Here is a 23,181-nt window from a genome sequence, read left to right as displayed (position 1 = left end):
ATTCAAAAAAATGCTAATTGGGATCTGGAGCAATTTTGGCCTGGTTTGTTTTCATGAGAAATTTGTAAGAAGAACCATGGGAGAAGCAGAAGCTTTTAGCCTCCATTTTCCCAGGCCCATGTTCTTTCTGGTCACTTTGAGTATCCCTCTGTACTCAAGGGAAAGGAGCAAGAAGGGAGATTCAAAAGTGATTTGGGGACTTAGCCAACAGCCTGCCCAGAAGATGCAGGCCAAGATGGAGCTTGTGGGGAAGGGCCTAGGCTGTGACTTGATTATCAGGCAGTCCCTAGCTCAGACATCTGAGTCACAGAGCTCAAGGCCTGGTTGCTCCATATAGTGTTTATTGGGGAAGGGGAAAGCACAGGTTGGGGCAGTTGCTGATGTAGAGTCCAGGACAGATAGAGCGAAAAAGGCAGCATGCCAGCTTAGCCCCCTTCTCTAGGGCATTGGTGTTTTTGTTCCCCTTTCTGTGGCCTGGCTCAGAATTTTAAGGGGGCATCAGAATCAGCTGGGCCATAGGTAGATCCCAGCCACTTCTAAGACACTGAAAATGCACCAAAAGATTAGAAGCTCCACCAAGAACTAGGGCAGTTGGTAGAGGCATGTGTGTGTGTAGGGTAATGGAGGTGGAGGATGGGATCAGGGTGGGGAGGGATTCCTGGGTTAGCACAATAAATTATAGGGTCATTTAGAGGTCGAGTTGTATTTTCAGTTCTTAAAAATATATATATATATATTTATATATATACATCTTTATATGTCTCTATACATAACTATACTGCAGCACAGCAGCAAAACATTTAGTTAAAAAATCCAGCAAGAATGCAGGCAAACACTCCATGGAGGCATGCAGGCTAGGATCAAGGCAGTAGGAGGGGAGCCTGTATGGTTGCCATAGGGGTGAGTTCCAACCAATGGGCCCACCCAGCCACCAGAGCACCACCTGGACATGTGCAAAGACATACATGCGCACATGGAAAAACAGAAAGGGTTTGCAGAGAGAGCAGTCACCACAAGAAAAGATTTCACATGGTCATTGTAAGAGGCAAGTGGACAAGCCCCCAGGACCTAGTTCTCATCTTAATAGGCCAACTAGGAGAGAACTGCTGAAGTCACAAGTTGCAATTGACAGGGATTGGGGGAGAAACACCACCAAGCCTGGCTGTCCTGACCCCTCTCCTCATCTCCCTGAGAGTATTTCTTTCATTCATTCCCTAGCATCAACAGTTTCTCTGCCAGTCAGAGGAAAACATTCCCCAACTCCCTGAAAAGGTGAACTCCCTTGAATCCTTTGTAGATCCCAGGCCATTCACAAAAAGCTTAGTTCAATTAAATACTGTAGTTGCTCAAGATGCACGAAGAGAAGGAGAACTGAACAAGACAACTCGGAACAAGGATCTTTGGCCAATGAGAAAATGTAAACCTCTAAGGAGACCTGATTGAGTCCAGGAAAAAAATGTTTTAGTGTAAAGAATTGGAGGATCTTTCTTGGTGGTGCTCATGTTTGTTCTGAAATAATTTAGTCTAGCCTGTATTGAGGTTTCAAGAGTTTTTAGTAGAATCCTAAACGTTGTGAGTTCTCCTTCCAGCTTTCAAGGGTTATAGTTGAGATCCTGATGGTGTTGGAGGATCATCATCTTTTGCTTCACCTTCACGATGTCTGCGGTGCCACAAATTTCCTTTATAGAAAAAAAGCAAGTATAGAAATAATGAGGCTAGCACATTGCCAGATGCCTAAATGTATGGACGCTAAAGAGAGCAAACAAAGAGTCCTTTAGGAGACAGACTGGTTTGTTCCTATTGTACCAACCATTTTTAAGCCATCTTAGAAAACCAGCTGATGCCATGCAAGCCAAACACAAATGGGATGAGTTCTCAGAACCTGATAATCCGTGAAACTGCTATTGACCCTTTCAGAGTCTTCAGAAAGACTCTCAAGCACCGTGGGTCTCCCAACTGGCAGATTCTTAGGGACTCAAACCAGTTGGACCAAACACAACTTGGTCCAGGAGATTCTCTCTTGGCATCTGTATGAAGTCTCAGTTCCTCAAAAAAAACAAAACAAACTGCCACCCTCCATACCTTTCCCCCCATATCCACTATGGTCATCTCTCTTAAGCTTCCAGGTCATCTAGGCCCAGAATTTAGGAGAGACCATTGACATCAGAATTGGCATAACCGACAATTCTAAGGGAACCTTCTTTTGAGCCCCAGTGATATATCAAGAACATTTAAGTCCAATTCTGAAGAAGGGGTGGAACCAAAATTCAAACAATGAAACAAATTTTGCATTTCCAGGGATTTACTATAACAGATAAAGAATAAGAGTGTTTAGATAGGTCGTGGAACCTGTTCCTGACCCTGTAGGTGCCCAGCACTGACACCCCCAACCCATCTCAAATAATAGTGCTTTCTGGAGCAGGACCAAAAGCTTGTAGTTGTATTTGACTGGGAAATAGATCTAAATATGACTGTTTTGCCATACTTTATCCACTGAGGAAAGGAATGGGTCAAGCAGAAAGGTAACTGGCTGTTCTTATTTTTCTCTTCAGCTGTTTATATCACAAAGCAAGGTTGCCTCTCAGGTTCTCTCCCTGTCAGTATCCATATATCACTTTCTTTGTTCTTTAAGGAGCTTTTTTTTTTTTTTTTTTTGGCTGTGCCGTGCGGCATGCGGTATCTTAGTTCCCCAACCAGTGATCGAACCCGTGACCCTGCAGTGGAACCGTGGAGTCCTAACCACTGGACGGCCAGGGAATTCCCTCCATATCACTTTCTAACTCACACCTTGTCCAAGAGACTGCTTGGCATCTCCTAAGGTTGGCTTCCAGCCGGCCACCTCCTCCATCACCACTGTACCCGTGCACATTTCTAATGTGAGCTTCAGGTCTTTGGGAAGTACCCAGGCTGCTGGGGAATTCTTTATGACCTCGATGCCTGTGGGAGAAACTTACCAATAAAACCCTGGATGCCTTGGCCTGATTTAGGTTTGTCTTCCTCTTCTGGCTTCTTCTTCCCCAATTTGGGGAACTTAACTTTCAATCTGAGGCTTCTACTGTCAGTGTCTGAAGACTTTTCCTAGAAAACCACAACAAGAGGAAGATCAAAATGTTAGTTGCCTAATAGTCAGAAACAATTTCTAGAGGCCTGGCAAGGTGGTGAACAAGGATGGCTGCAAGAAGCAGGCAGATCTGCTATCTATCCAGGTATGGGAGATACCCCTGCTCACTAGTCTTGTGCCCTAGAAGGCACCTGATCTTTACCAAGATCCTACTCTGTGCCAGGTACTTTGCTAAATGCTTTAATAAATGATCTCATATTAATAAATGCTCTTCTGAATTGCCTTTCAGAAGAAACCTAAAGGAAGGGCACAGGACCTTCCCTCGGAACCAAAGCTTTGGAAAGTCCAATGAATAATTGACTCTCCTTCTGCTTTTCCCCACCAAAATGGATCTGCGTCTTCTGTGGCCTTAAGGTGAGCAAGTTTGGTATCAAGTGAATGAGCAACATCTTCCTGTCTTTCTTTCAATCTACTCTGCCCTTCTTTAGAGCCTCACTGCTTCATCTTTATGGAAATGCTGAAGTCCAGAAAAGAGATTACGCCCAGGCCAGGAAGACTCCCATATTGAGACCTCAGAGCATGGACTGTTTGTTTCATTTCTCTCAATATCCAGTCTGTTTGCCTGGGTCAGGAGCTTGGTGCAAGATAGCTGAACTGAGTAGGAAGGGGGTGCTACAAGAGTTTGCTTTCTTTTCTGCATAACAGCTTGTTTTTCTTCCCCAGGGGGCTACTGGTCAAGAGCAGCAAAGGCATATGAGAAAGTTATTAAATCCTTTAAGACCTGAATTTGCCTATGGCTTTTTCTCTTAAATGGTAGCCCAATTGCTGCACAAGTCCAAACATGCTTGTATGGCTTGCTCACATGCATATAACTGGTATATGAAGCCAGAAAACAGGCATAATGAATAGGAGAACCAAGGATTCCTACAGTTGAAGTGAGCAGTTCCATGGTGGAGAAATTTAAAGAAAAACACTGTCAGACCATAAAAGGTATAATTTAGCTGGTGATAGGTGGACATCTTTGAGTCATTTGATTTATGAAATGGGACTATTTTTCAATCTCAGGAGAGCACTCAGAATTGTCAAAAAATGATGACATCCCCACAGCTATATTATAGCCACAGCTGCCATGCTTGATTTTCTTTTAAGCCACACACCTGCTAGGGGAAAGCATTGAGATAGCCTACTTTCCTCCCAGAGTGGGAGGGACAGAAAGCAGCAAGGAGAGGTGATATTTGGTAGATTTAACCACCAGTATGGCCTGGGCACCAACCATTTAGAAGAGATGTTGACTCTAAACACCTGGTATTGGCCATAATGGTATGTACCAGACAAAATTCAGTCCCAGCAGCAGGTACTGAGCAGGGGAGGGGAATTGCAGCCAGGAGAACAGCACAGAAAAAGACCATTCTTGCTTATTCTTTCCCAATCTTCTGCTACAGGGTGGTTCTTCTTTCTGGTTATGTTCTCATGGTCATCTAGTTTTTCAGTGTGCCTTCTGCCTTGTCCTATATACTTATGGTGAGGAGAAGGGAGGAGGAGGCTCCATTAAACTCAAGCTGAAAGCCACTACTGGCCTCCCTATGCTACATAAGTCACTGTGTCCTGGCCCACACTGGAAGGCAAAGCACCAAGGGAGAATCCCTCTTCCCCTTTATTTCCCAATCCACAGGTCACATACCTCTGGAGAAAGGATTGAATTCATCCAGTCAATCTCAGATAGCTTTTCAAACTCCTTATTCATGGCATCCAGGGAAGTTTGCAGTGTGGCCTCATACTCAGCATTTCTCAGCTGGTGAAGACAGGAAAAAGAGTGAGTATCCAATGCCTAGCACCCTACCTTCATAGACTCTTACTTCTCCCCAACTCCCAGTCCCTGCTAGTGGCCATGAGACCACAGGGTGCCAACTTATATCTCCTTTGGCTCATGGTGTCGGTGGAAAGTATAGCCAGCTCTTTACTTTCTCAATAGGGAGATCCAGGAGACAATCAGACAGTGATGCTTTCCTTAGGACTTGGCATGCTCACAGTTTGGCAAGCAGAGGGGCCCTTTGACCAGTATCAATTAACGCTGAGTTGTACCCCTACAGCTTAGGGTCCAGGATAAGGGTCCTACCCTTGACCCTCAAGCCCCTGGAGATATCTAAGTGTCCCCCTAATAATAGCTACCAATTTTTGAGCAAATACTATATGCCAGGCACTGTGCATACATAGTTTCATCCCATCTTCCCAATAGCTTGATAATACCTTACAAAGTACTATTGTTCTCATTTTATATGTGGGAAAACAGACTCAAAGAAGTTTAGTGCTCAAGATCACATGACTAGACAGAAACCCAGATCTATTCAACTCTATAGCCTACCCTCTATACCACACCATCCCAGAAAGGGTATGTGGGGTGGCCAGATGCTGGGGTGGGGGAAACTTTATTACACAGTTACCATAATTTAAAGGCTGCTTTGTGAAGCAAGGGGAGGGCTAGAGAGAGATTGGCTCAAATTTTCCCTTCCTGGCAAAGAGGGTCTGCCTCCCCAGGCTGTGCTTTTAGCCCCTAGCTATTCACTCTTAGTGAATGATGGCTTGTCCCATGGGTTTAGGAAACAAAGTTCAAGCATTCCCTAGTAACTCCCAGCACCCACAGGATGAACTCTGTATGCTCCATGGGAGAGTTAAAATAGATTATTCTGGGACCATCTCCAACTCAGAAGAACCAAGTTCTAAACCAACAACATAAGTGAGATAGTTCATGTTCCATTAAATAGTGAGCTGGGAGAACAGATGCATGCTGATATCATCAGTTCTGACATGCTTTCCAGCCCACCTAATTTGGCTTCATCTCTCCTCTCTGGCATGTGCTCTACTTTCAATCTGGCACTTATGTGGCTTCTTGCTGTGCATGGGCCAGCCTTAAGTGGAACCCTGCCAACTGTCACAAATGGGTGGTAGGTGAATGAGCGAGGGATGGGATTGGAGGTTATGACCAATCAGGATGGGATATGAGAGGGGAACAAGTCATGTTGACAAATAATCTCTTGCTTTTGCTTTACAACGAATGATTTAGGACAGTACGAAGTAGCCCAGATGCACAGGACACGTGTGTATACATGGTGGTGGGATGGGGAACAGTGGTGTCAAGTAGAAATGGCCATCACTTCAAGGTAAGGGGGAAAGGGGAAGGGATTCTTAGGGGCATACTTACCAGCAGTGCTCAAAAGGGATTTGATAGTCAAACCCAAAGCCACAGAGAAGAAAGAGGAATTGGGGTCTTAGAAAATGATTCCTAATCATAACAGGAGAGGAATAAAATGGCTTCCTAATGACTTCCTATTTGGCACCTAGAGACTCGGGCTCTGAAAAATAGTATATGGTTGGGCCTGAATCTTATGCTCTGTTCTCTTGTCCTTCTGGCTTCAATAGAGACCTTGTTCAGGACTCTTTTCTGAGATAACTGTGCAAACTGAATCAGGGGACTCTGTTGCTCACTTCCTGGTTTCTGTTCTAACACATCACTAAGCCAGTTTGCCACATAAGTGAAGTGGGAGTTACTGGGTGGGATTTTCTTCATCAAAAGGCTACATCCCGGGCTTCCCTGGTGGCGCAGTGGTTGAGAGTCCGCCTGCTGATTCAGGGGACATGGGTTCGTGCCCCGGTCCGGGAAGACCCCACATGCTGTGGAGCGGCTGGGCCCGTGAGCCATGGCCACTGAGCCTGCGCGTCTGGAGCCTGTGCTCTGCAATGGGAGAGGCCACAACAGTGAAAGGCCTGCGTACCGCAAAAAAAAAAAAAAAAAAAAAAAAGGCTACATCCCTCTCCCAACACTGACTGTTCTCCTCCTTCAAGGGGAGGAATAATAACATTCAAATGAAATAAGCCTGGACTTCCTCGGTGGCGCAGTGGTTAAGAATCCGCCTACCAATGCAGGGGACACGGGTTCAAGCCCTGGTCTGGGAAGATCTCACAAGCCGTGGAGCAACTAAGCCTGTGTGCCACAACTACTGAGGCTGCATGCTGCAACTACTGAAGCCTGCATGCCTAGAGCCCGTGCTCCACAAGAAGAGAAGCCACCACAATGAGAAGCCTGTGCACTGTAACGAAGAGTAGCCCCCACTCGCCACAACTAGAGAAAGCCTGCATGCAGCAACAAAGACCCAATGCAGCCAAAATAAATAAATTAAATAAAAATAAATTTTAAAAAATGAAATAAGGCTTACATCCATGCCACCTCTGTGATATGGCCTTTCTGGAGATACATGGTCATTCTTAGCGGCCGTTTGCACCCAGGTCTCATTTGGATGTATGTATGTGTGGGGAGGGTCCTTACCAGGTTCTATATTAAGTGTGATATGTGCTCAATTTGGGTTGTTGGCTGGCACAAACCAATTTTCATGAGCCCATGAGCCTCAAGAAAGCCTGAGTGGCAATAAGAGGCCAAGCTCCCGTATTTCCTGCTGCCCAAATTGGCAAGGCCATTGAGCTCTGCCTATATATAGAAGGTACTTCTGTTGCTGTCGCTGAAGGCTGAAAGACTCTAGCCTGGGGCTCAGATGCTGGGACAGCCTGGCCTGACTGCCTTAACTACTCTTACACCTGTGCAGTGTGCCAGTTAGATGTGCAAATGGAAAAGGGGAAGTGGCTGCACTTCTTGCAAAAATCAACTCAGAGGCCCCTCTTCAAATAAACCTTAATTAGATGAGAGGCAAGAACAGTACCTTCCTAGGGGCCTTAGCAGCAAATCTCAAAGTGGAGTGGTCATGATCAGTTGACTCATTAAAGCACACTCACCAGGTGTGCCCATGGGCTTTGCATTATGAGAAACAGCAACTCTTCCTGTAGCTCAAAAACTGAGCCTCAGTCCATTTTCCCTAACACTAATAAAATCTACAATCTGTCAAGCTGCTAGGAAGAGCTAGGCACATAATATACAGTAGTTTGTTTAATCCTCACAACAACCTGGACAGGTAGAGATTTTAATTCCTATTTTGTAGGTAGGGAAACTGAGACCCAGAGAGGTGAAGTTACTTCACATACCTACTGTTATGGATTCATTTGTGACCCCTCCAAAAAGATATCTTGAAATCCTAACCCTCAGTACCTCAATTTTTTGGAAATAGGGTCATTGCACATATAATTATTAAGATGAGATCATTGGTCTGGTCTGGACTCTGGATTAGGGTGGGACCTGATCCGGTAAGACTGGTATCCTTTAAGGAGATGGCCATGGGAAGACAGAGAGACACAGGGAGAGCACCATGTGAATATGGAGGATTGGAGTAATGCATCTACAAGCCAAGGAACACAGCAAAGATTGCCAGCAAGTCACCGGAAGCTAGGAAGAGGCAAGGAAGTATTTCCCTACAGGTTTCACAAGGAACATGGCCCTGCTGACACCTTGATTTCAGGCTTCTAGCCTACAGAACTGTGAGACAATAAAGTTCTGTTGTCCTAAGTCACCCAGGTTTTAGTACTTTGTTACAGCAGCCTTAGGAAAGTAATATAGCTAGTAATTGGCAGATTTGGGATTTGAACTCAGGGACCCCCAACTTTTCCCACTATTCCTTACTGTCTTTCCACATGGTGAGAGATGTATGTGGAAACTTGGGAGATGCAGAGCAGCTCAAAAGAGCTCACCCTTTTCTACTGAAACTATATTAGGTATGATGAGAAAATGTTGCTTTTGTTTGGCCTGGTCTGTACCCAGGAGACATTTGCCAAAGGAGATAGACTTTTCTTCAAGGATATGGTAGTCCCTAGGGATTCGCGTAACTTATAAAATGACACGATCAATGACAACTCTGGGTGAAGATGACACAGCAAGGACTGCCAGGTAAGCACCTGGCCAAAATGCTCCTACATGTCTTCCAATGCCCTAGAACCAAGCACAGGCTGTGACCAAATGCAGATGGGATACTTTGCCCTCCCTGTTCCAACCCCATCCACTCACCAAGTTTTCATCCAGGAAAGCTTTGGTGTCATCGTAGAGCCCTTTAAGACTAAATGTAACATCTACTGCGTCATTTCTGGTTAGAGTCTGAGAGGAGAAGAAAGGAAAAGAAAGGAAGGGAAAGGACAAAGACAGAGGAGTCGTTGGTTAGTAAGCATGCAGCTGGCTTCTCTGTGGGAAGGTAGGAGCAGGCTAGTAGGATGTGGCTATAAGTGAAAAAGTAATATTCACAATATAGCACAACTAGTAGTTCAGCATGGGCACCTAACAGTCAAAACTGATGCCAGCTATCAACTACCAGTACAGCTGTATTGGTGTGTTGTATGCTGTGGCACAGTACAACTTGGCATTTGGCATCACTGATTGAGTGCTATGGGTATAGGGAAACAGGGAATATGCAAACCAGATAGTAAGTTTGAGGCCACTTGTTGCCACTTGGCTAAAGCCACCTTTCCCATGGTACATGAAGTTAGGCCTAACCATCTGTCTTCTTGAAACTCCAGGCCTGGAGCTCCAGGCCTCTTCCAACTAAGATCCGGCCCCAAATAAATAGGTAACCTACATTTTAGGAGGCCCTGACCCTGTATATGGCCCCTTTGTATTGTTTGCCTAGCACTAAAGTTACTTTTTAAAAGCATCACTTAAAAATGTTCTGCAAGTGGGTAAAGTCACAGGATGGCACATTTAACATCAAGAATCTAATCTAGATCTTCCCCTCAAGAGGAAAACCAAGGCAGCCTGGAGCACAAGTTTCAATGACAAGTGTCACCTTAACAGGTTATATAGGGATCCACCTAGAATGAGGAAGGGCCTAAGCCAAGTTCCTCTCCATTCTCAGGCTCTTTCTCCTTGAGGCCAGTGTGGTAGATAGCTATCAGGCTGATGAAATCTGCTATGGGATTCTCCCAGTAATCACTCTGGACCAGTAACCATTCTCCCAGTAACCATTCTCCCAGTAACAAGTCAAGCAATATCTGCCTCCCCCTCTACTCTATCCATCAGTTTCCTGCCATGCCATTTGCCCAGTTTCTCTACCCACAGCCTCCAGCTCCCCTTCCTTCCCTGTTCTATTTGGTTTGACTCCTTTCCTTCATCTGTCCCTTCCCCCCTTACCTCAATGGGAGTGCAGGAAGCTGCACCTGCCTCATTGCTACTGTCTTGGTTGTAAAATATATCATTCAGGATGTTAGCACTGGCATTCACAGAATCCATGAGGACAGACACATGCTGGTGGACCTTGCTCAGGTCAGTAAGTCTGTAATAAAGGACAGATAAATGAGTCTAGAGCTCTGAAGGATGTCTGGCCTGAGGTGCTGGTGAGGGTTGGGATTAAGGGTAAATTGTATTCTTTACTCTCTCCTGTTATTTCTTCTCATTTCTAGGGAGCCACCTATGCCAGAAAATGTTTCTACTCTTCTCTAGGTATTCACTTTTGTCCATCCTTGTCTCACCAGAATTAGATACTGGGTGCTTTGGGAGAGTGGGAGGCTAGAATAGAAGAAGGAGCTGACTCCAGAAACTCTAAGGCCCTCCTGATATTTAAGGGCAAGGATAAGCATTTTTAGTCCTGTTGGGTCTGGGGCAGCAAGAGGAGATCAAAATTTATCTCTGGGCCTAATGGGAGAGGTCCAAGCTGGCTTACTGCTGACCACAAAGATTATTTCCTACCTAGAATTTCAGGGTCCCTGTCAATCCTCAGAGCTCTGAGCAATACTCCTTTCTGAGGCCAGGCTCTCCAGCAGCCAATAGATACAAGTTGGCTTCTTCTCCCTATCTCTTCTTGGGATTCCCAGCCCTGTATCTGGGCCAGTCCACTTACCTGCTGATGAGGTTTTCTGCAAGCTGAGCTAAGTGCTGCATCTGGGCATACTCCTCATCAGAGAGGCTATCTTGAGATTCTTGGGAGTCCAGCTGGGGTTGAGAGGCAGCCTGGATTTCAGAATGCTTGCACTCCCACATTTTCATTGAGTTCTCAAAGTCCTGGCAATAAAGACAGTGGCAGAGCATAAAGATGGCTGTAGCTAAGACGGTATGTGACAGATATGTCTGTGAGTCTGATATTTGTGGGTACTGTGGGGAAAGGGGAAAGAGGGACTCATTCCCCCATACACCTATCTCCACACCCATACATATGTCCAACATTTTATTCAATGTCTCTTTCATACTAAGCAGTTTTAGTTTTTTTTTGTTGTTGTTGTTGTCGTTGTTGCTGTTACCATGCCAAGTCTTGGGACAACATACTTGAATCAGACAGATGTCTGCCTTCCAGAAGCTCCTATAGGTAGGTATCATGATCAATAAGAAAGTGGAGCCCTTTTCAGCTCCCTTCTTTGCCAAATCTAGGCAATATATTCTGATGGATTTTAGAGCTAGACATATCTCATTTAATTTTGAATTATGCTTCTGTCATTGACTAGTTGTGTGACCTTTAGCAAAGTATTTAACCTCTCTTGTCCTCATTTTCCTCACCTATAAAATGGGAATAAGTGTATCTACCTCATAGGATTGTTGAGAGGACCTACTTGAGAGAATATATGTAAAGTGCCCAACACAAAGTAGGTAGTTTATAAACTAGACATCTCATCGCTTCTCTATTGCTGTGTCTATGGACTGTCCACAGGCCAGAGTGGAAGAAAGCCTCTAAGCATTGAACATCTGACTAATAATGGCTCCTTTCTAGCTTTAGGTGGTTTAGCTGAGGTGAGTGACATTTGTGAATGCAGTATTTTAAGACGCCTTAGGGGAACCTAAAGACCATATTCAATGAAGACTCTCTTGTTGAGGGAGCAGATTTCTCCATAACCACCTGAGGCCTTTAACTCTGTGCAGTGGAGGGAGGAGTACAACTTTGTGGAAAACTACAGAAGGGAGCTTCTTGTCTCACTCTCTTGGACAGTGCTTTGCAAGTGTCTATGTATATCAGAATGTCTCAGGGAGCCTGTCTGCAAATGCAAGTTCCCAGGAAATACCCATCTCCATTCTGATGCAGTGGGCCTGTGTGAGGCCCAGGAATGTGCATTTCTAACAAGCACCCAAGGTGACTCTGAGATAAGTATCACACAGACCTCTCTTTAAGGAATTCTGCCTGACTGGAAGTATTCAGTACTCAAGTGATAGCTATAGATGAAACAACGTAGGAGCCCCAGATGAGCCTTTCCCTTCTTACCCGATCTCTTGTCAGCATCTGGGCAGTGTTCTTGTATCTAATCTTGATAAGGCCTGGCCTCTGAACCCAGGCCTCCCCATCCACCTGCACTGGGATACCTTCTTCACCATTGATGGTTATCATCACCTCACGGCACTGCCAGAGAAGAGGAGGAGGGAGAATGGGGGAGAAAAATGAGGTAACGACTGTAGACCAATCTGATAATCTCACAGTCATGGCCTAAGTGTGTATCTGAACAGGACTGGCAAAAATGTGAATCAGATTGTCCCAGGGAGGAAACACATGTTTGCTATGGGCTTTTTGCTCCTTTGGTCCCTACCACCTCTGTTTCCAACTTCAGCCAGCACCTCGCTTCCCACCAGATAACCTGCTCCCTCCACCCTGTCATTCTTATACCTGGTTAATTCCTGAGACTACCCCACATCCTGGATTGTAGCCACAGAGCTCAAACCCTTTCTGGTGCCCACCAGGCCCGTGCCTACCTGGGCGATGCGATGATGATGCAGGTTGAGGATACGGGACATTGCCATCTGTACAGAACCAAAGATTGCCACTACCTCTAGCTTCCCATCATCTATCGCAGGAGCCTCATATTCCTGAGGAGGAAGAACTGTGTCACACATCTCACCCTTGAGAAACCACACCTTGCCTATCACAAGCAGGTATGCTTTGAAATCTCCTGGTGAGAATTTTTCTAGCTCATGAAGAGTGGAGAAACTACTACTTTATTAAAAGGAGAAGAATGAGGTCAGGAAGCCAACTTGGGAAAAGGGCACTGAGATAAATACTCAGTCTCTTTTGAGATCACAACTCTTAACTGGTTCTCTCCCTGTCCAATCTAGCATCATAAATCCCCAAGGCCAGTCCCACTGGTCTCATGGCCTTCTTGGGTGAGTTCAGACGAAAGGATTCATGGCCAATTTCTCAGGAGATTTTATTGAGAAAAGGGCATGGCCTAGGTAACCTTTCAAGGATCTTTCAAACGTGAGGAATGGAAAATTCGAAGTCCAGGCAACACTGAAGAATTTATCTGATCCTGAGATTTTTTGTTGATTCTTGTGCTCTGGGGTGGTAATTGCCTTAAAAAAAAACCTCATCATACAGCTACTGCCAATAAAGGTCCCCAGCCCACCTCCTCTTCCCCTACACTCCAGTCAGTTCAACTCTCCTTTCTGATAGACTTTAGAGGGGTCAAGCCTTTCTTCCTCCCTGTTCCTTGTTCCATACTCACTGTGGTAGCTGTGCTGCTTCCCCAAAAGTTGACGCCTCCAGCATAGCTGGTAATGTTGAGCACTACAATGCCTTGCAGGTTTGGCAAGGAGATGGCTTCTCCATCACACTGAAAGAAAAGAGTAGCCCTTATTGGCTGTCTCTTCAGATACCAATGTGAAGGGCCATTTACAGAGATGGGGGAAGGGCTCTGTCTTCTCTTCATGCTATTATTTTCTTATCCATAAAATGGAAATCTATCTTCATGCTTTCCTCCCATGAGCAATGAGTGAGGATCAGAGTTAAAGCCTGGGAAGAACTAAGGATATAGAGGAAAGCTGATTCCCAAGGTCATGATATTTCCTTTCTTCATGCCCAGGAAGGATCACCCTCTTTTCCACTAACCTCCAGGTGCACTCGTTCTTCCAGTTTCCTGTAAGAGCGCTGAAAAAGTTCCTTGCTTCCCAGAAGGCCATACCACATCTTGTTCTTAAGGCGGCTACTACAGGGAGATAAGTGTAGAGAAAGGTAGTCAGAGGGTGAATAATATAAAGATAAGTGGATGAAGAAAAGTAAGAGGAGACACCATCTTATTCGTCAAGTGACTTCTTATAGAGAGGAGTCATGTTTAATGGTAACTGGACACAAGAGGGAATGCTAGGATAGTGTAACTGGTATCCTTATGTGAACACCAGCTGCAATGGGTTCCTGGGTCTCCTTGAGGCATCAGCATCCCATTGATTTGTCACTTTTACTTGCTTCTGATATTGGTTCAGGCTTGGAAGAGACAGGCTATATTTAGAAAGTAAGGCTCATAAAAAGCTGTGAGCATAACTGGCTAGTACACATCAGCTACCCTGGCAAGTGCCACTCTGGGAGCTCAAGATTTCAGCCACTTGGAATCAATTTCATTTGAAACATGTGACTCTAGACTGCAGTTTCTTTGAAGCATAACTTTTCTGGCAAAGTGGAGGGATTTCCAAGACCTGTATATCAAACACTTAATTCAATGCTACAGAATAGAAATAAGCTTACTAGGAAGACTGTAGAGTAGGAGCCAGTGAAGAGAATATGGGACAGGCAAGGATATTAGGAGACTTGTGGTGGAGGTGGGAAGGACAAGATCCTGTTGACTATAGAGTCTCTGATAAAAACAGGCAGGGTACTTAACAATCACTAGAAAGGCTCGATAGAGTTTACTGTGAGCTTTTAAAGTAGAGCCACAGAAATGAGCCACCACAGGGCATGGGTTTTGAAATGTAAGATGGCTAGCACATAGCACAAAATTATTTGCACTCTGTTTTAAACCATAAGTTCTCTGGGCACTTCAGTTTCCTTATCTATTAAAAATTGGAGTTTGGTTATATGGAAATGCAAAATACCTAGAACAACCAAAACAATTCTGCAAAAAGAACAAAGTTGGAGGACTTTCATCTCCCAATTTCAAAACTTACTATAAAGCTACAGTTATCAAGACAGCACGGTGCTTGCACAGGATAGACACATAGATCAATGGAACGTAGGTGAGAGTCTAGGAAAAAAACCCTTACATTTATGGTCAACTGATTTTCAACAAAGGTGCCAACACAATTCGTTGGGGGAAAGGATAGTTTTAAAAAGTGGTGCTGTGGTAAATGGATATTCATGTGCAAAAAGATGAATTCATATTCTTACCTAATATCATACATAAAAAGTAACTCAAAACAGATCATAGACTTAAATGTAAGAGCAAAATCAAAAATTTTGGAAGAAAACAGCAAATTTTTAAGATCTTGGGTTAGGCAAAGATTTCTTAAACATGGCATCAAAAGCATGGTCTGTAAAAAAAAAATTGATCAATTGGAACTCATCAAAATTCAAACCTTTTGTATTTCAAAAGAGACCATTAAAAATGAAAAGACAAGCAATAATAACAAAAAAGACAAGCAACTGGGAAGCAATATTTGCAAGACACATCTGATAAAGTACTTGTTCCTCAGCCCAGGCCTGCTCTGAGAAAGAAGTTCTGGTGGCAGGTGGGCAGGGGGTGATGATGATGGGTGGAGGGTGTGCTTCTTTTTACTCGTAATTTCAATTTACCACAAGAACTCTGAGGCTGCCTTAGTGTATGTCTGTAGTAAAAAAGTACCAGAAGGTGCCAAGCAGACCAAACAAGATGGGGTAAAATCAGTAGGTCCTGGGGAACCAAGTTAGGAACACTAAGAACCAGTAGGGCGATCTTTGATACTTTGCAGCCTTGCCAAGCAAGAACAGACCTAAAACCACTACTAGGACCTCATCAAGTTCTTGGAGACAGAACAAAGATAGGCTGAATTGAGTCAATGTAATCTGTTTTCAGTAACAGTAACACAGTTAGCTGAACACAGGTCAAGACTATGAAAGCAGCTCCAAGTTCAGGATGCCAGTGCAGCATCATCACAGATTTGGTCAATATTTGGGGCAAGCTATCCCACTAGACTAACCTTGAGACTAATGTGTTTTACTTCCAAAGGACGGACTCTTTCTGTTTCTTGTCTGTGAGGTAGGGGATGTGGGAATACATGTGTATATTATGATTGTGTGTTTGTATGTAGGGAGGAGAGTTTCTTTTCCTTACTTGTATTGTCCTGGGTGTTCATCTCTTCTGGTGTTGAATTCCAGAGAAATTTTAGCATCTAGTCCAATTCCAAAATAGTTGTTCATGACACACCTTTCTTTGAAGCGTCTGAAATTAGCCAAAGGGAAGAAGAGAATAGACACTGGTGCAGGAAAGAAGTGCTGTTATCATTAGGCTGCAGACTTTATCTGCATGATCAACAACTACTGAGGGAAGTCCCCCTCTACACTGCGCACAAGGCTTAATGTTCTTGAGAGGCACATGTAGATGTCCTGTTGTGTTAACAACTAACTTGTTAGCTGTAAGAGAGGACACCCAGCCAGTTGGGCGGATTCAGTGGAATTGGGATTCATAATAAAGAAGTCATCTTTGGAGGCTCTCAGATATGAGTGGCCATTATCTTCTCCACATAAAATAAAGGGAAATAAGAGTCATTGACTTATTCCCATAAAGAAAGAACATTTAAGTATCTCAGATAAAAATATATGATGAGAGTAAAGTTTGTATTACTGTTTCCAGAGGTGTCTGAACTCCTTTGTAGGACTTTCACATCAAAGGGCAAGGTGACCACACATTTGAAGGAAAAAAAACTGATAAAAGAGGGCAGATATATATACAACAACAACAACAAAAACAACAACAACAACAACAAAACCAAGCGGTTTGTTTTATTCTTCTGCATCCATCCATTAAAACCAGTGGTGTGCTGGAGCCAGTTCATACCAGTTTATGTAAGTTGATTATGCCTATAATCCCCAACTCTGCATTCAATGACATTATATCAGTAGCTTGAAATAGGCCATGATGGAAGGGTTTACACCAGGAATAAATCAGGGCTTTCCTCCCCTCAGAGAGCTGGTTGTTAAACATTTTCCAGCACACCATTGATCAAAACTCATTATGTAGGTCCATTGAGGCCTCATATATGAGCTTAAGCCAATGGTAAAGTGGAGGGGAAGGGGAGTTGAATATAGGAATAAATGGGAAGCTGCAGAAAACTTAAATAATTGCTAGCTGTGTCTTTCTTTTGAGAAACTGAAAATAGGTACAATTTAGCTACTTAACCACAGATTTTTTTTATTCATTACTAAACTGACCCTACATCTCTCACATGAGATTTGTCTTCCTTGACCACAGTCCAGAAATTGGGGATTCTCTAACTGATGTAACTGATTTTCTTAATGGAACTCAAAATGAGCGAGTGTGATGGAACTTGGCTACTGGGAATATTCTAGAGAGGTAGGGCTATTGAGACCGATGTCTTTAGATTTGCTAGCTAGTCCCCTAAATGCCCACTTACTTCTTAGCAACTCCAATCATTTACTGTTAAAGGCAACAGTGAAAAACAGGTTCTTTGAAATGAAATGAAGTTGTTTTAATAAAAAAAAATAATAATAACAACTGTAACACATATAGCACCTAACTATGGGTACCAAACACTGCCCAATGAAAGTACTTTGGATATATAAACTCAATAAATACAGCAAACCTATCTATCTGGCGAGTTCTACAATTATCTCCATTTTATACATGAGGAAACTGAGGTTTGGTTGAATTACTTGTGTAAGGTCACACAACTAGTAAGTAGAGTCAGCATTTGACTGTGGATATCCTTAGACTATTCTCTTAACCAGAGAAAGGGAGAAGCCATAGGAAGGTGATAGGCTTAAATACTTACATAGTTTCAGGTGTAAAATATAAGTGCTCCAAATTGAGGTTATCTAGGTCTTCACTTTTGAGAGAAGATATAGAAGACAGAGTACCAAGACGAGAACCTAGACACAAAAGATGTCACCTTGGTGTCAGATACAAACAAGAAAGCCCTTCCCCCCACTTGTATTTCACCCCACTTTCTCTGTTGAAGCAGGGTCAAGCTTAATGACTTTCTCCTTGATAATATTCAGGGTTCTCATTCCAAAGAGGGATCATCTTGGATGGACAGGGACTTCCACTGACAGAATAGTAAGGCTGGGCTGCTTGCTTGCTAGTAGTGAAACAGCTTCAAATCTTGGGTTTCATCAGGCCAGCCTTTTCAAAGTATCTAATGGGGTCATTACTTCTGGACATAAGCATGGGGTCTTATAGTGTGAGGTTTCTGGAGAAGAGGGAGGGATATCTACTGCAGAGTAGGATTATGGCTAAAGGAAGATGCATGAAAATACATCTTTATTCTCTGGGAACTAGAAGACAGAGATGAAGCTTAGAGTAAAGGAAGGAGAAGAGAAAGATCATTACGGTGTCTTGGGCTCATCTGGTTAATATCTTCTGAGTCATCTTCCAGGAAGAAAGTTGAACTAAAGTTCTTGACTGATATTGTCTGTCGGCTTTGCTCATCAAGAACTATAGAGAAAAAGTGGAAGGAAGGAGGGAAGGAAGGAAGGAGAGGAAGGAAAGGAAGGAAGAAAAGGAGGAAAGGAGGGAGGGAGGATTGGTCACATTTCTTGAGCATCTCTTTTGTTTAGTTAATACCAGTCAGTGTGTGAGGAGACAATGGAGACTCCCATTTGATCATCACATCTCCTCCATGATGCTGTTTGTGGTTTCAGCTTTCTTACAGTATTGCCATGTCTCTTAACATCCGTGCCTGAGCTTTCTCTGTTTTACTTGTTACTCTTTTCCTATCGTCCAGTAAATGTGGTTGTGAGTAGAAGCTTGGGGCCAGGGGTAGGGAGAGCAGGGTGGGAAACTCTCTGTTCTTCTACCTCCATTCTCGCCTCTTTGTTAATTCATTTACTCACATGACCTTTGTTCTAAACTTAAGCCTCTGGGACCATGCCATTCTTTCAACCAAATGCCTCACCAATACCCAGAATATTTGAGAAGTCTCCTTTCTTTTACCAGCCTGTATATTGTATAGCTCAGGTGCTCAGCCTATGCCAAAGCTCATAGGTTCAATCCCTGTGCTGCCAGGGGACACTTTCTCTGTCCCAGGGCCACAAGTTGCACTTCTAAATCTGACTTATGTATTGATGGAGCAGGCTGAGGATTAGTTGTGACAGGGTTATGGCTACATCAGATTGATCTGATCCCTGCTACTTGGAAACTACCTACAGAAATAGAGGCAAACTGGCTGTTTACTGATTTCACAGTGCAGAAGGGTTATTTCCTTTCTTTCTTAGAAACTTGGCTGAGGTTGTACCTAAAGGTACCAAGGCAGGAGAAGGTACTGTAGGTAAAGGTACCAAGGCAGGAGAAGGTACTGTAGCTAAAGGTCAAAGGTCAGCCAAAAGGACTTCCCTGCTACATGGACTTCTGTTCAATTCCAATAGCTCAGGCAGAACACACTTGGTGTTATATTTCTGAACTGTTTTTCAAAGAAGCATTGTGGAGAAGAAGTGGGAACCAAAATGTTAAATTAAGAAGTTGGAGGAGTTGAAAGAGTTTTCATACTTTGTTGGAAGCTTGCAGATTGTCATGAGTTATGGGAAATGGCAATCAATGCTAGAGCTGCCAGGACCACTCTCAGAGCCCTTGTGCCTGATTAATACTGTGTAAGACATGCAGAGATGAACACTATTTTCTTTCTAAAATCATCATAGGCTCAGTGGTTGGAAGGGGACAGACGCAGGTGGAAAAAGATTCCATGGCTGGAGGTTGAAGCTGACAGACCTTTGAGCCAAGCCACTTAGCAGCTGTAATTGTTTAGGATGATTGTTAGTTCCAAAAATAAGTAAGTAGCAAGAGTTGAGTGCCTGGGAGGTAGGAGGAGCCAAAGGGGAAGCTTATCAGGACTGAGGCTTTTCAAATCAGTGGAGACTGAGGACAGACTTTGGATACTTTATGAATGCAGAATCTAGTCAAGTTTTGGTAGTGATGTCAAATAGTAGACCCAGAGCTAGGTAGACCAGCAAACTACCCACAGGAACCTTCTCTTTCCCCTACCTCAATCACCACAACCCTGGGGCCTTTACCTTGTTCAACTTGGAATATGATGAGTTTCAAGGACTTTTGGAGATTCTGGGCCTTTGTGGCCAGCTCCAACTTGCACTTGGCTATGTGGTCTATTTGAGGGATGAAGGGCTTTCCATCTGCCTTGGCACTGTCTGCATGTGCTGTGGTACTCTTCCCAACTGCTGCATCCTCAGCAAGGATATCAATCAGGACACTGAGCTTGTCATACATTAAGTCGCTCTATATGGGGAAGGAGACACGGCATTGTTATGAGGGATTTGTGCCTGAAAGGACAGAATGAGGAGTCAGATGGTATGGGGAGAGGTAGGGAGGGGTACTAGTTGGCCAGGAACACTGAGCATAGAAAGCTACATGTGGGGAGATGAAAGTTTAGAGAAATAACTGCTTGGGTAGATGTGATAAGATAACCAAAGGGTGTTAGGGGGTCAAAGAGACACTATTTGTTTCAGAACAGCTGCAGGCATCAATATATGTTGCCTAGTCTTTCTCATGTCAGAGTGGCCTATAAAATGATGTGTAATATGGCAAAACTGAGGAAAGATAAACATTTCTGGATTGGTGTTTTCATGGGCATGCTCCTATGAATGTGGATGTGGCTCTGCATGGGTGCCTGGTGTCTGCCTTTGTCTGTGTGTATGTTTGGGGGTGTACTACATGATTATGGCTTGATTCCCAGCTCCATCACTTAATAGTTTGTAAACTTAGGCAAGTCACTTAATCTATTTGTGCTTTTGTATTCTAAGGCAGTTGTGAAGATTAAATAAGTTAATACATTATAAGTGCTTAGAACAGTTCCTGGCACAGAGTAAGTGCTATATAAGTGTTAGCTGTTATTGTTACTGTGGTTGTTATAGAGGTGAAGGTGGGTGTATTTCTAGCATGTATTTGTATGTATTTTCAAGAATGTTCTGCTATACAACCATGTGCATACATGTTGGTGTACGCTTGTGTCTCGGTGTGGACAGATGCTTGGCATATGCTTAGGTACATGATACATGGATAAGCATGTATAGTGTCACCCTTCATTTGGTGAAAGGTGGAAGTTTGATGAGGATTTCCTCCATCAGGGAGGCTTACCAGCTGCTCCTCCTTGCTATTTTACAATTCCCAGTGAGAGGCACATTTGCTTTTATTAAAAATGGGACCCTGGCACCACAAAGAGTATAAGAAAAAAGGATGGAAACTTACTTTCAAAATCACAGACTCTATTGCTGTATTGTTCTGTTTTATCCGGCTCCAGGCCTTTACAATATCAACTACAAAATCTTCCACTGCTGAGCACAGGAATCTGGAAATATAAGATAGATGACACAATGTGACATGGACCATGAGGTCCAGAGACCTTCTCTCTTATAATGTCATTAGTTTCCATCTTCCTCCTCTTCATTCTCCCTCTCTCTTTCCTGATCTCTCCTCCCTCCCTCTCCTTGCCCCTCTCCCCCCACTCCCTCTCCCCTCTTTGTTTATTCTGATTCTTCATATGCATATGGTGAAATATGCCAGTACCTAAGAGAATTTAACTAGCATTTCTTAGCCCAAATTCCAAATTTCCAGGAAACAGAATTCAGTCGGTCCAACTTGGGTTAGGGTTTCACCCTGGGTCAAATCAGCTATTCTTCAAGGGCCTGGTTAATTCAGTACAAATATAATGACTTTGGGACGATGGTACCTGTAGGGACTGTTTCTCAAAAGAGAATGTGGTAGATTTGGAAGGAACCCACCAGAGTCCCAGGAGGAATGAATGACCCACGTATTTAGAAGGGGAGAATGTGTTGCTCAGCTATGAGAAAGCAGCTGTAGCAGGTACCACAGAGAATTTTCCAGGTATTAAATGGAAAACAAGGTCTCCCTACTGTAGGGAGCTATGTTATGCTCTTGAATGGTATGGAATGTGTTTCCCTTCTGTAACGCTTCTTCCAAATCTGTGGCTTACAATTTTGTCTTTTTGGAGTAGCAAGAGCCCTCACCCCAATCTCACCTTTTTCGCACCCCCCCACCCCGTAAACTTTCTCTTCAGGAGGTTTGAGTTGGAAGAAATTTGATTTGGGAAGGTAAACATATGCTTTCCTTGGCCTCAACCCCCAAGTTATTAAAATGAGCCCCTTCTCTGACTGAGGAACAGCCCATGAGAGGCAAAAACATCCCAAAGGTTGAGAGCCAAAGGAAGACTGACCTGGTTGCAATGATCATCTCTGTCGGGTACTTGGCCTTCAGGATTTTGTTCAACTCAGTGGTTGCAGATTCTAAGTGCTGGATGGCAGCAGCCTTGGGGGAAAAGGAGTGTTGAGCCCTGGAATCTTAGCACTGTGACATAGTGTGCTACCCATCCTCACCCCCCTCATTACTTCCTACTGATGCTTTACCAGCAACCCAACTGTCTCTCTGAAAATAATCACAATTAAAGAATTCTTGTGGAAGATCTCCACAGATAATCTTAGATCTGTGGTCATTCTAAAAATAAGAGATGTATATTGTTTCCTGTCATTTAAATTAATGCTCAAAAACTCATATGAAGGAGTTACTATTTGTTCCATGTTTCAAATGAAAAAACAATCTCATATTACATAGCTAGTAAATAATAGATCTGGGATTTGAACCCACATCTTTCCAACCAGAGTGTCACCTCTTATATATAATGTTAAATATAATAATAGCATCCACTTATATAGAATTTACTATGTGCTAGGTTCTGTTCTAAGATACATATATATTTTTTCAGGTAACCCTTATAACAATCTTATGAAATAAGGATTATTATCCCCATTTCACAGAACAGAAAACTGAGGCATAGGGAAGGGACAGCTGATAGGTGGCACAGCCAGGATTTGATTCCAGGTAGTCTGGCTCTTGAGTCTGTACTCCTAACTACAACTTATACTCATCCCTCTCCATCACCCACACATTTAAACATCTACCAAGTCCTGATGATTCTATCTCTTCAATATGTTTTAACTACGTCCAATTCTTCTTATTCCTATTACCACTTCACCAGTCCAAATCACCATCATCTTTTGCCTAGACAATTACAGCACTGCCTATCTTTTTTCCTTGCCTCTAGTCTTTATTTCTTCAATTTTTTCTCCACATAACATGTAAATATTTGGTTTTAAACCTTTCTATTAGGTAGCAGAATAGATAGATGGATAGATATGTGATAAAGAAAGTATAGTGAAATATTAATGGTAGAAGCTACCATTTAAAAATTCTTATATATTTGAAAATTTCATAAGAAAAATCCTTATATAATTCTTATTGCTTTTAGATAGAAGTTCAAACTTCCTGGGGGAAGATATCAA

The 23,181-nt window shown here is 43.3% G+C and overlaps 1 protein-coding gene across 1 annotated transcript in view; it reads right to left on the bottom strand.

The window, feature by feature from the left end:
• Positions 1 to 1,330: 1,330 nt before the first annotated feature.
• Positions 1,331 to 23,181, bottom strand: part of DGKK (diacylglycerol kinase kappa) — a 179,140-nt gene continuing 157,289 nt past the window's right edge. The window contains exons 13-28 of the mRNA XM_060087268.1: positions 22,059 to 22,150; positions 21,074 to 21,173; positions 19,885 to 20,104; positions 18,209 to 18,313; positions 17,652 to 17,748; positions 15,974 to 16,081; positions 13,783 to 13,879; positions 13,400 to 13,507; positions 12,651 to 12,764; positions 12,169 to 12,303; positions 10,822 to 10,982; positions 10,116 to 10,257; positions 9,003 to 9,089; positions 4,743 to 4,853; positions 2,955 to 3,078; positions 1,331 to 1,679 (exon numbers count right to left, since the gene is read on the bottom strand). Coding sequence (XP_059943251.1) covers positions 1,600 to 1,679; positions 2,955 to 3,078; positions 4,743 to 4,853; positions 9,003 to 9,089; positions 10,116 to 10,257; positions 10,822 to 10,982; positions 12,169 to 12,303; positions 12,651 to 12,764; positions 13,400 to 13,507; positions 13,783 to 13,879; positions 15,974 to 16,081; positions 17,652 to 17,748; positions 18,209 to 18,313; positions 19,885 to 20,104; positions 21,074 to 21,173; positions 22,059 to 22,150 — 1,881 coding nt within the window. The 3' untranslated portion in view covers positions 1,331 to 1,599. The remainder of the gene's footprint in view (positions 1,680 to 2,954; positions 3,079 to 4,742; positions 4,854 to 9,002; positions 9,090 to 10,115; positions 10,258 to 10,821; positions 10,983 to 12,168; positions 12,304 to 12,650; positions 12,765 to 13,399; positions 13,508 to 13,782; positions 13,880 to 15,973; positions 16,082 to 17,651; positions 17,749 to 18,208; positions 18,314 to 19,884; positions 20,105 to 21,073; positions 21,174 to 22,058; positions 22,151 to 23,181) is intronic.

Source organism: Mesoplodon densirostris, chromosome X (assembly GCF_025265405.1).
Source record: "Mesoplodon densirostris isolate mMesDen1 chromosome X, mMesDen1 primary haplotype, whole genome shotgun sequence".
NCBI lineage: Eukaryota > Metazoa > Chordata > Mammalia > Artiodactyla > Ziphiidae > Mesoplodon > Mesoplodon densirostris.
Note: the sequence above shows the minus strand (reverse complement) of the source record. Positions and strands in the feature narration are given on the sequence as shown.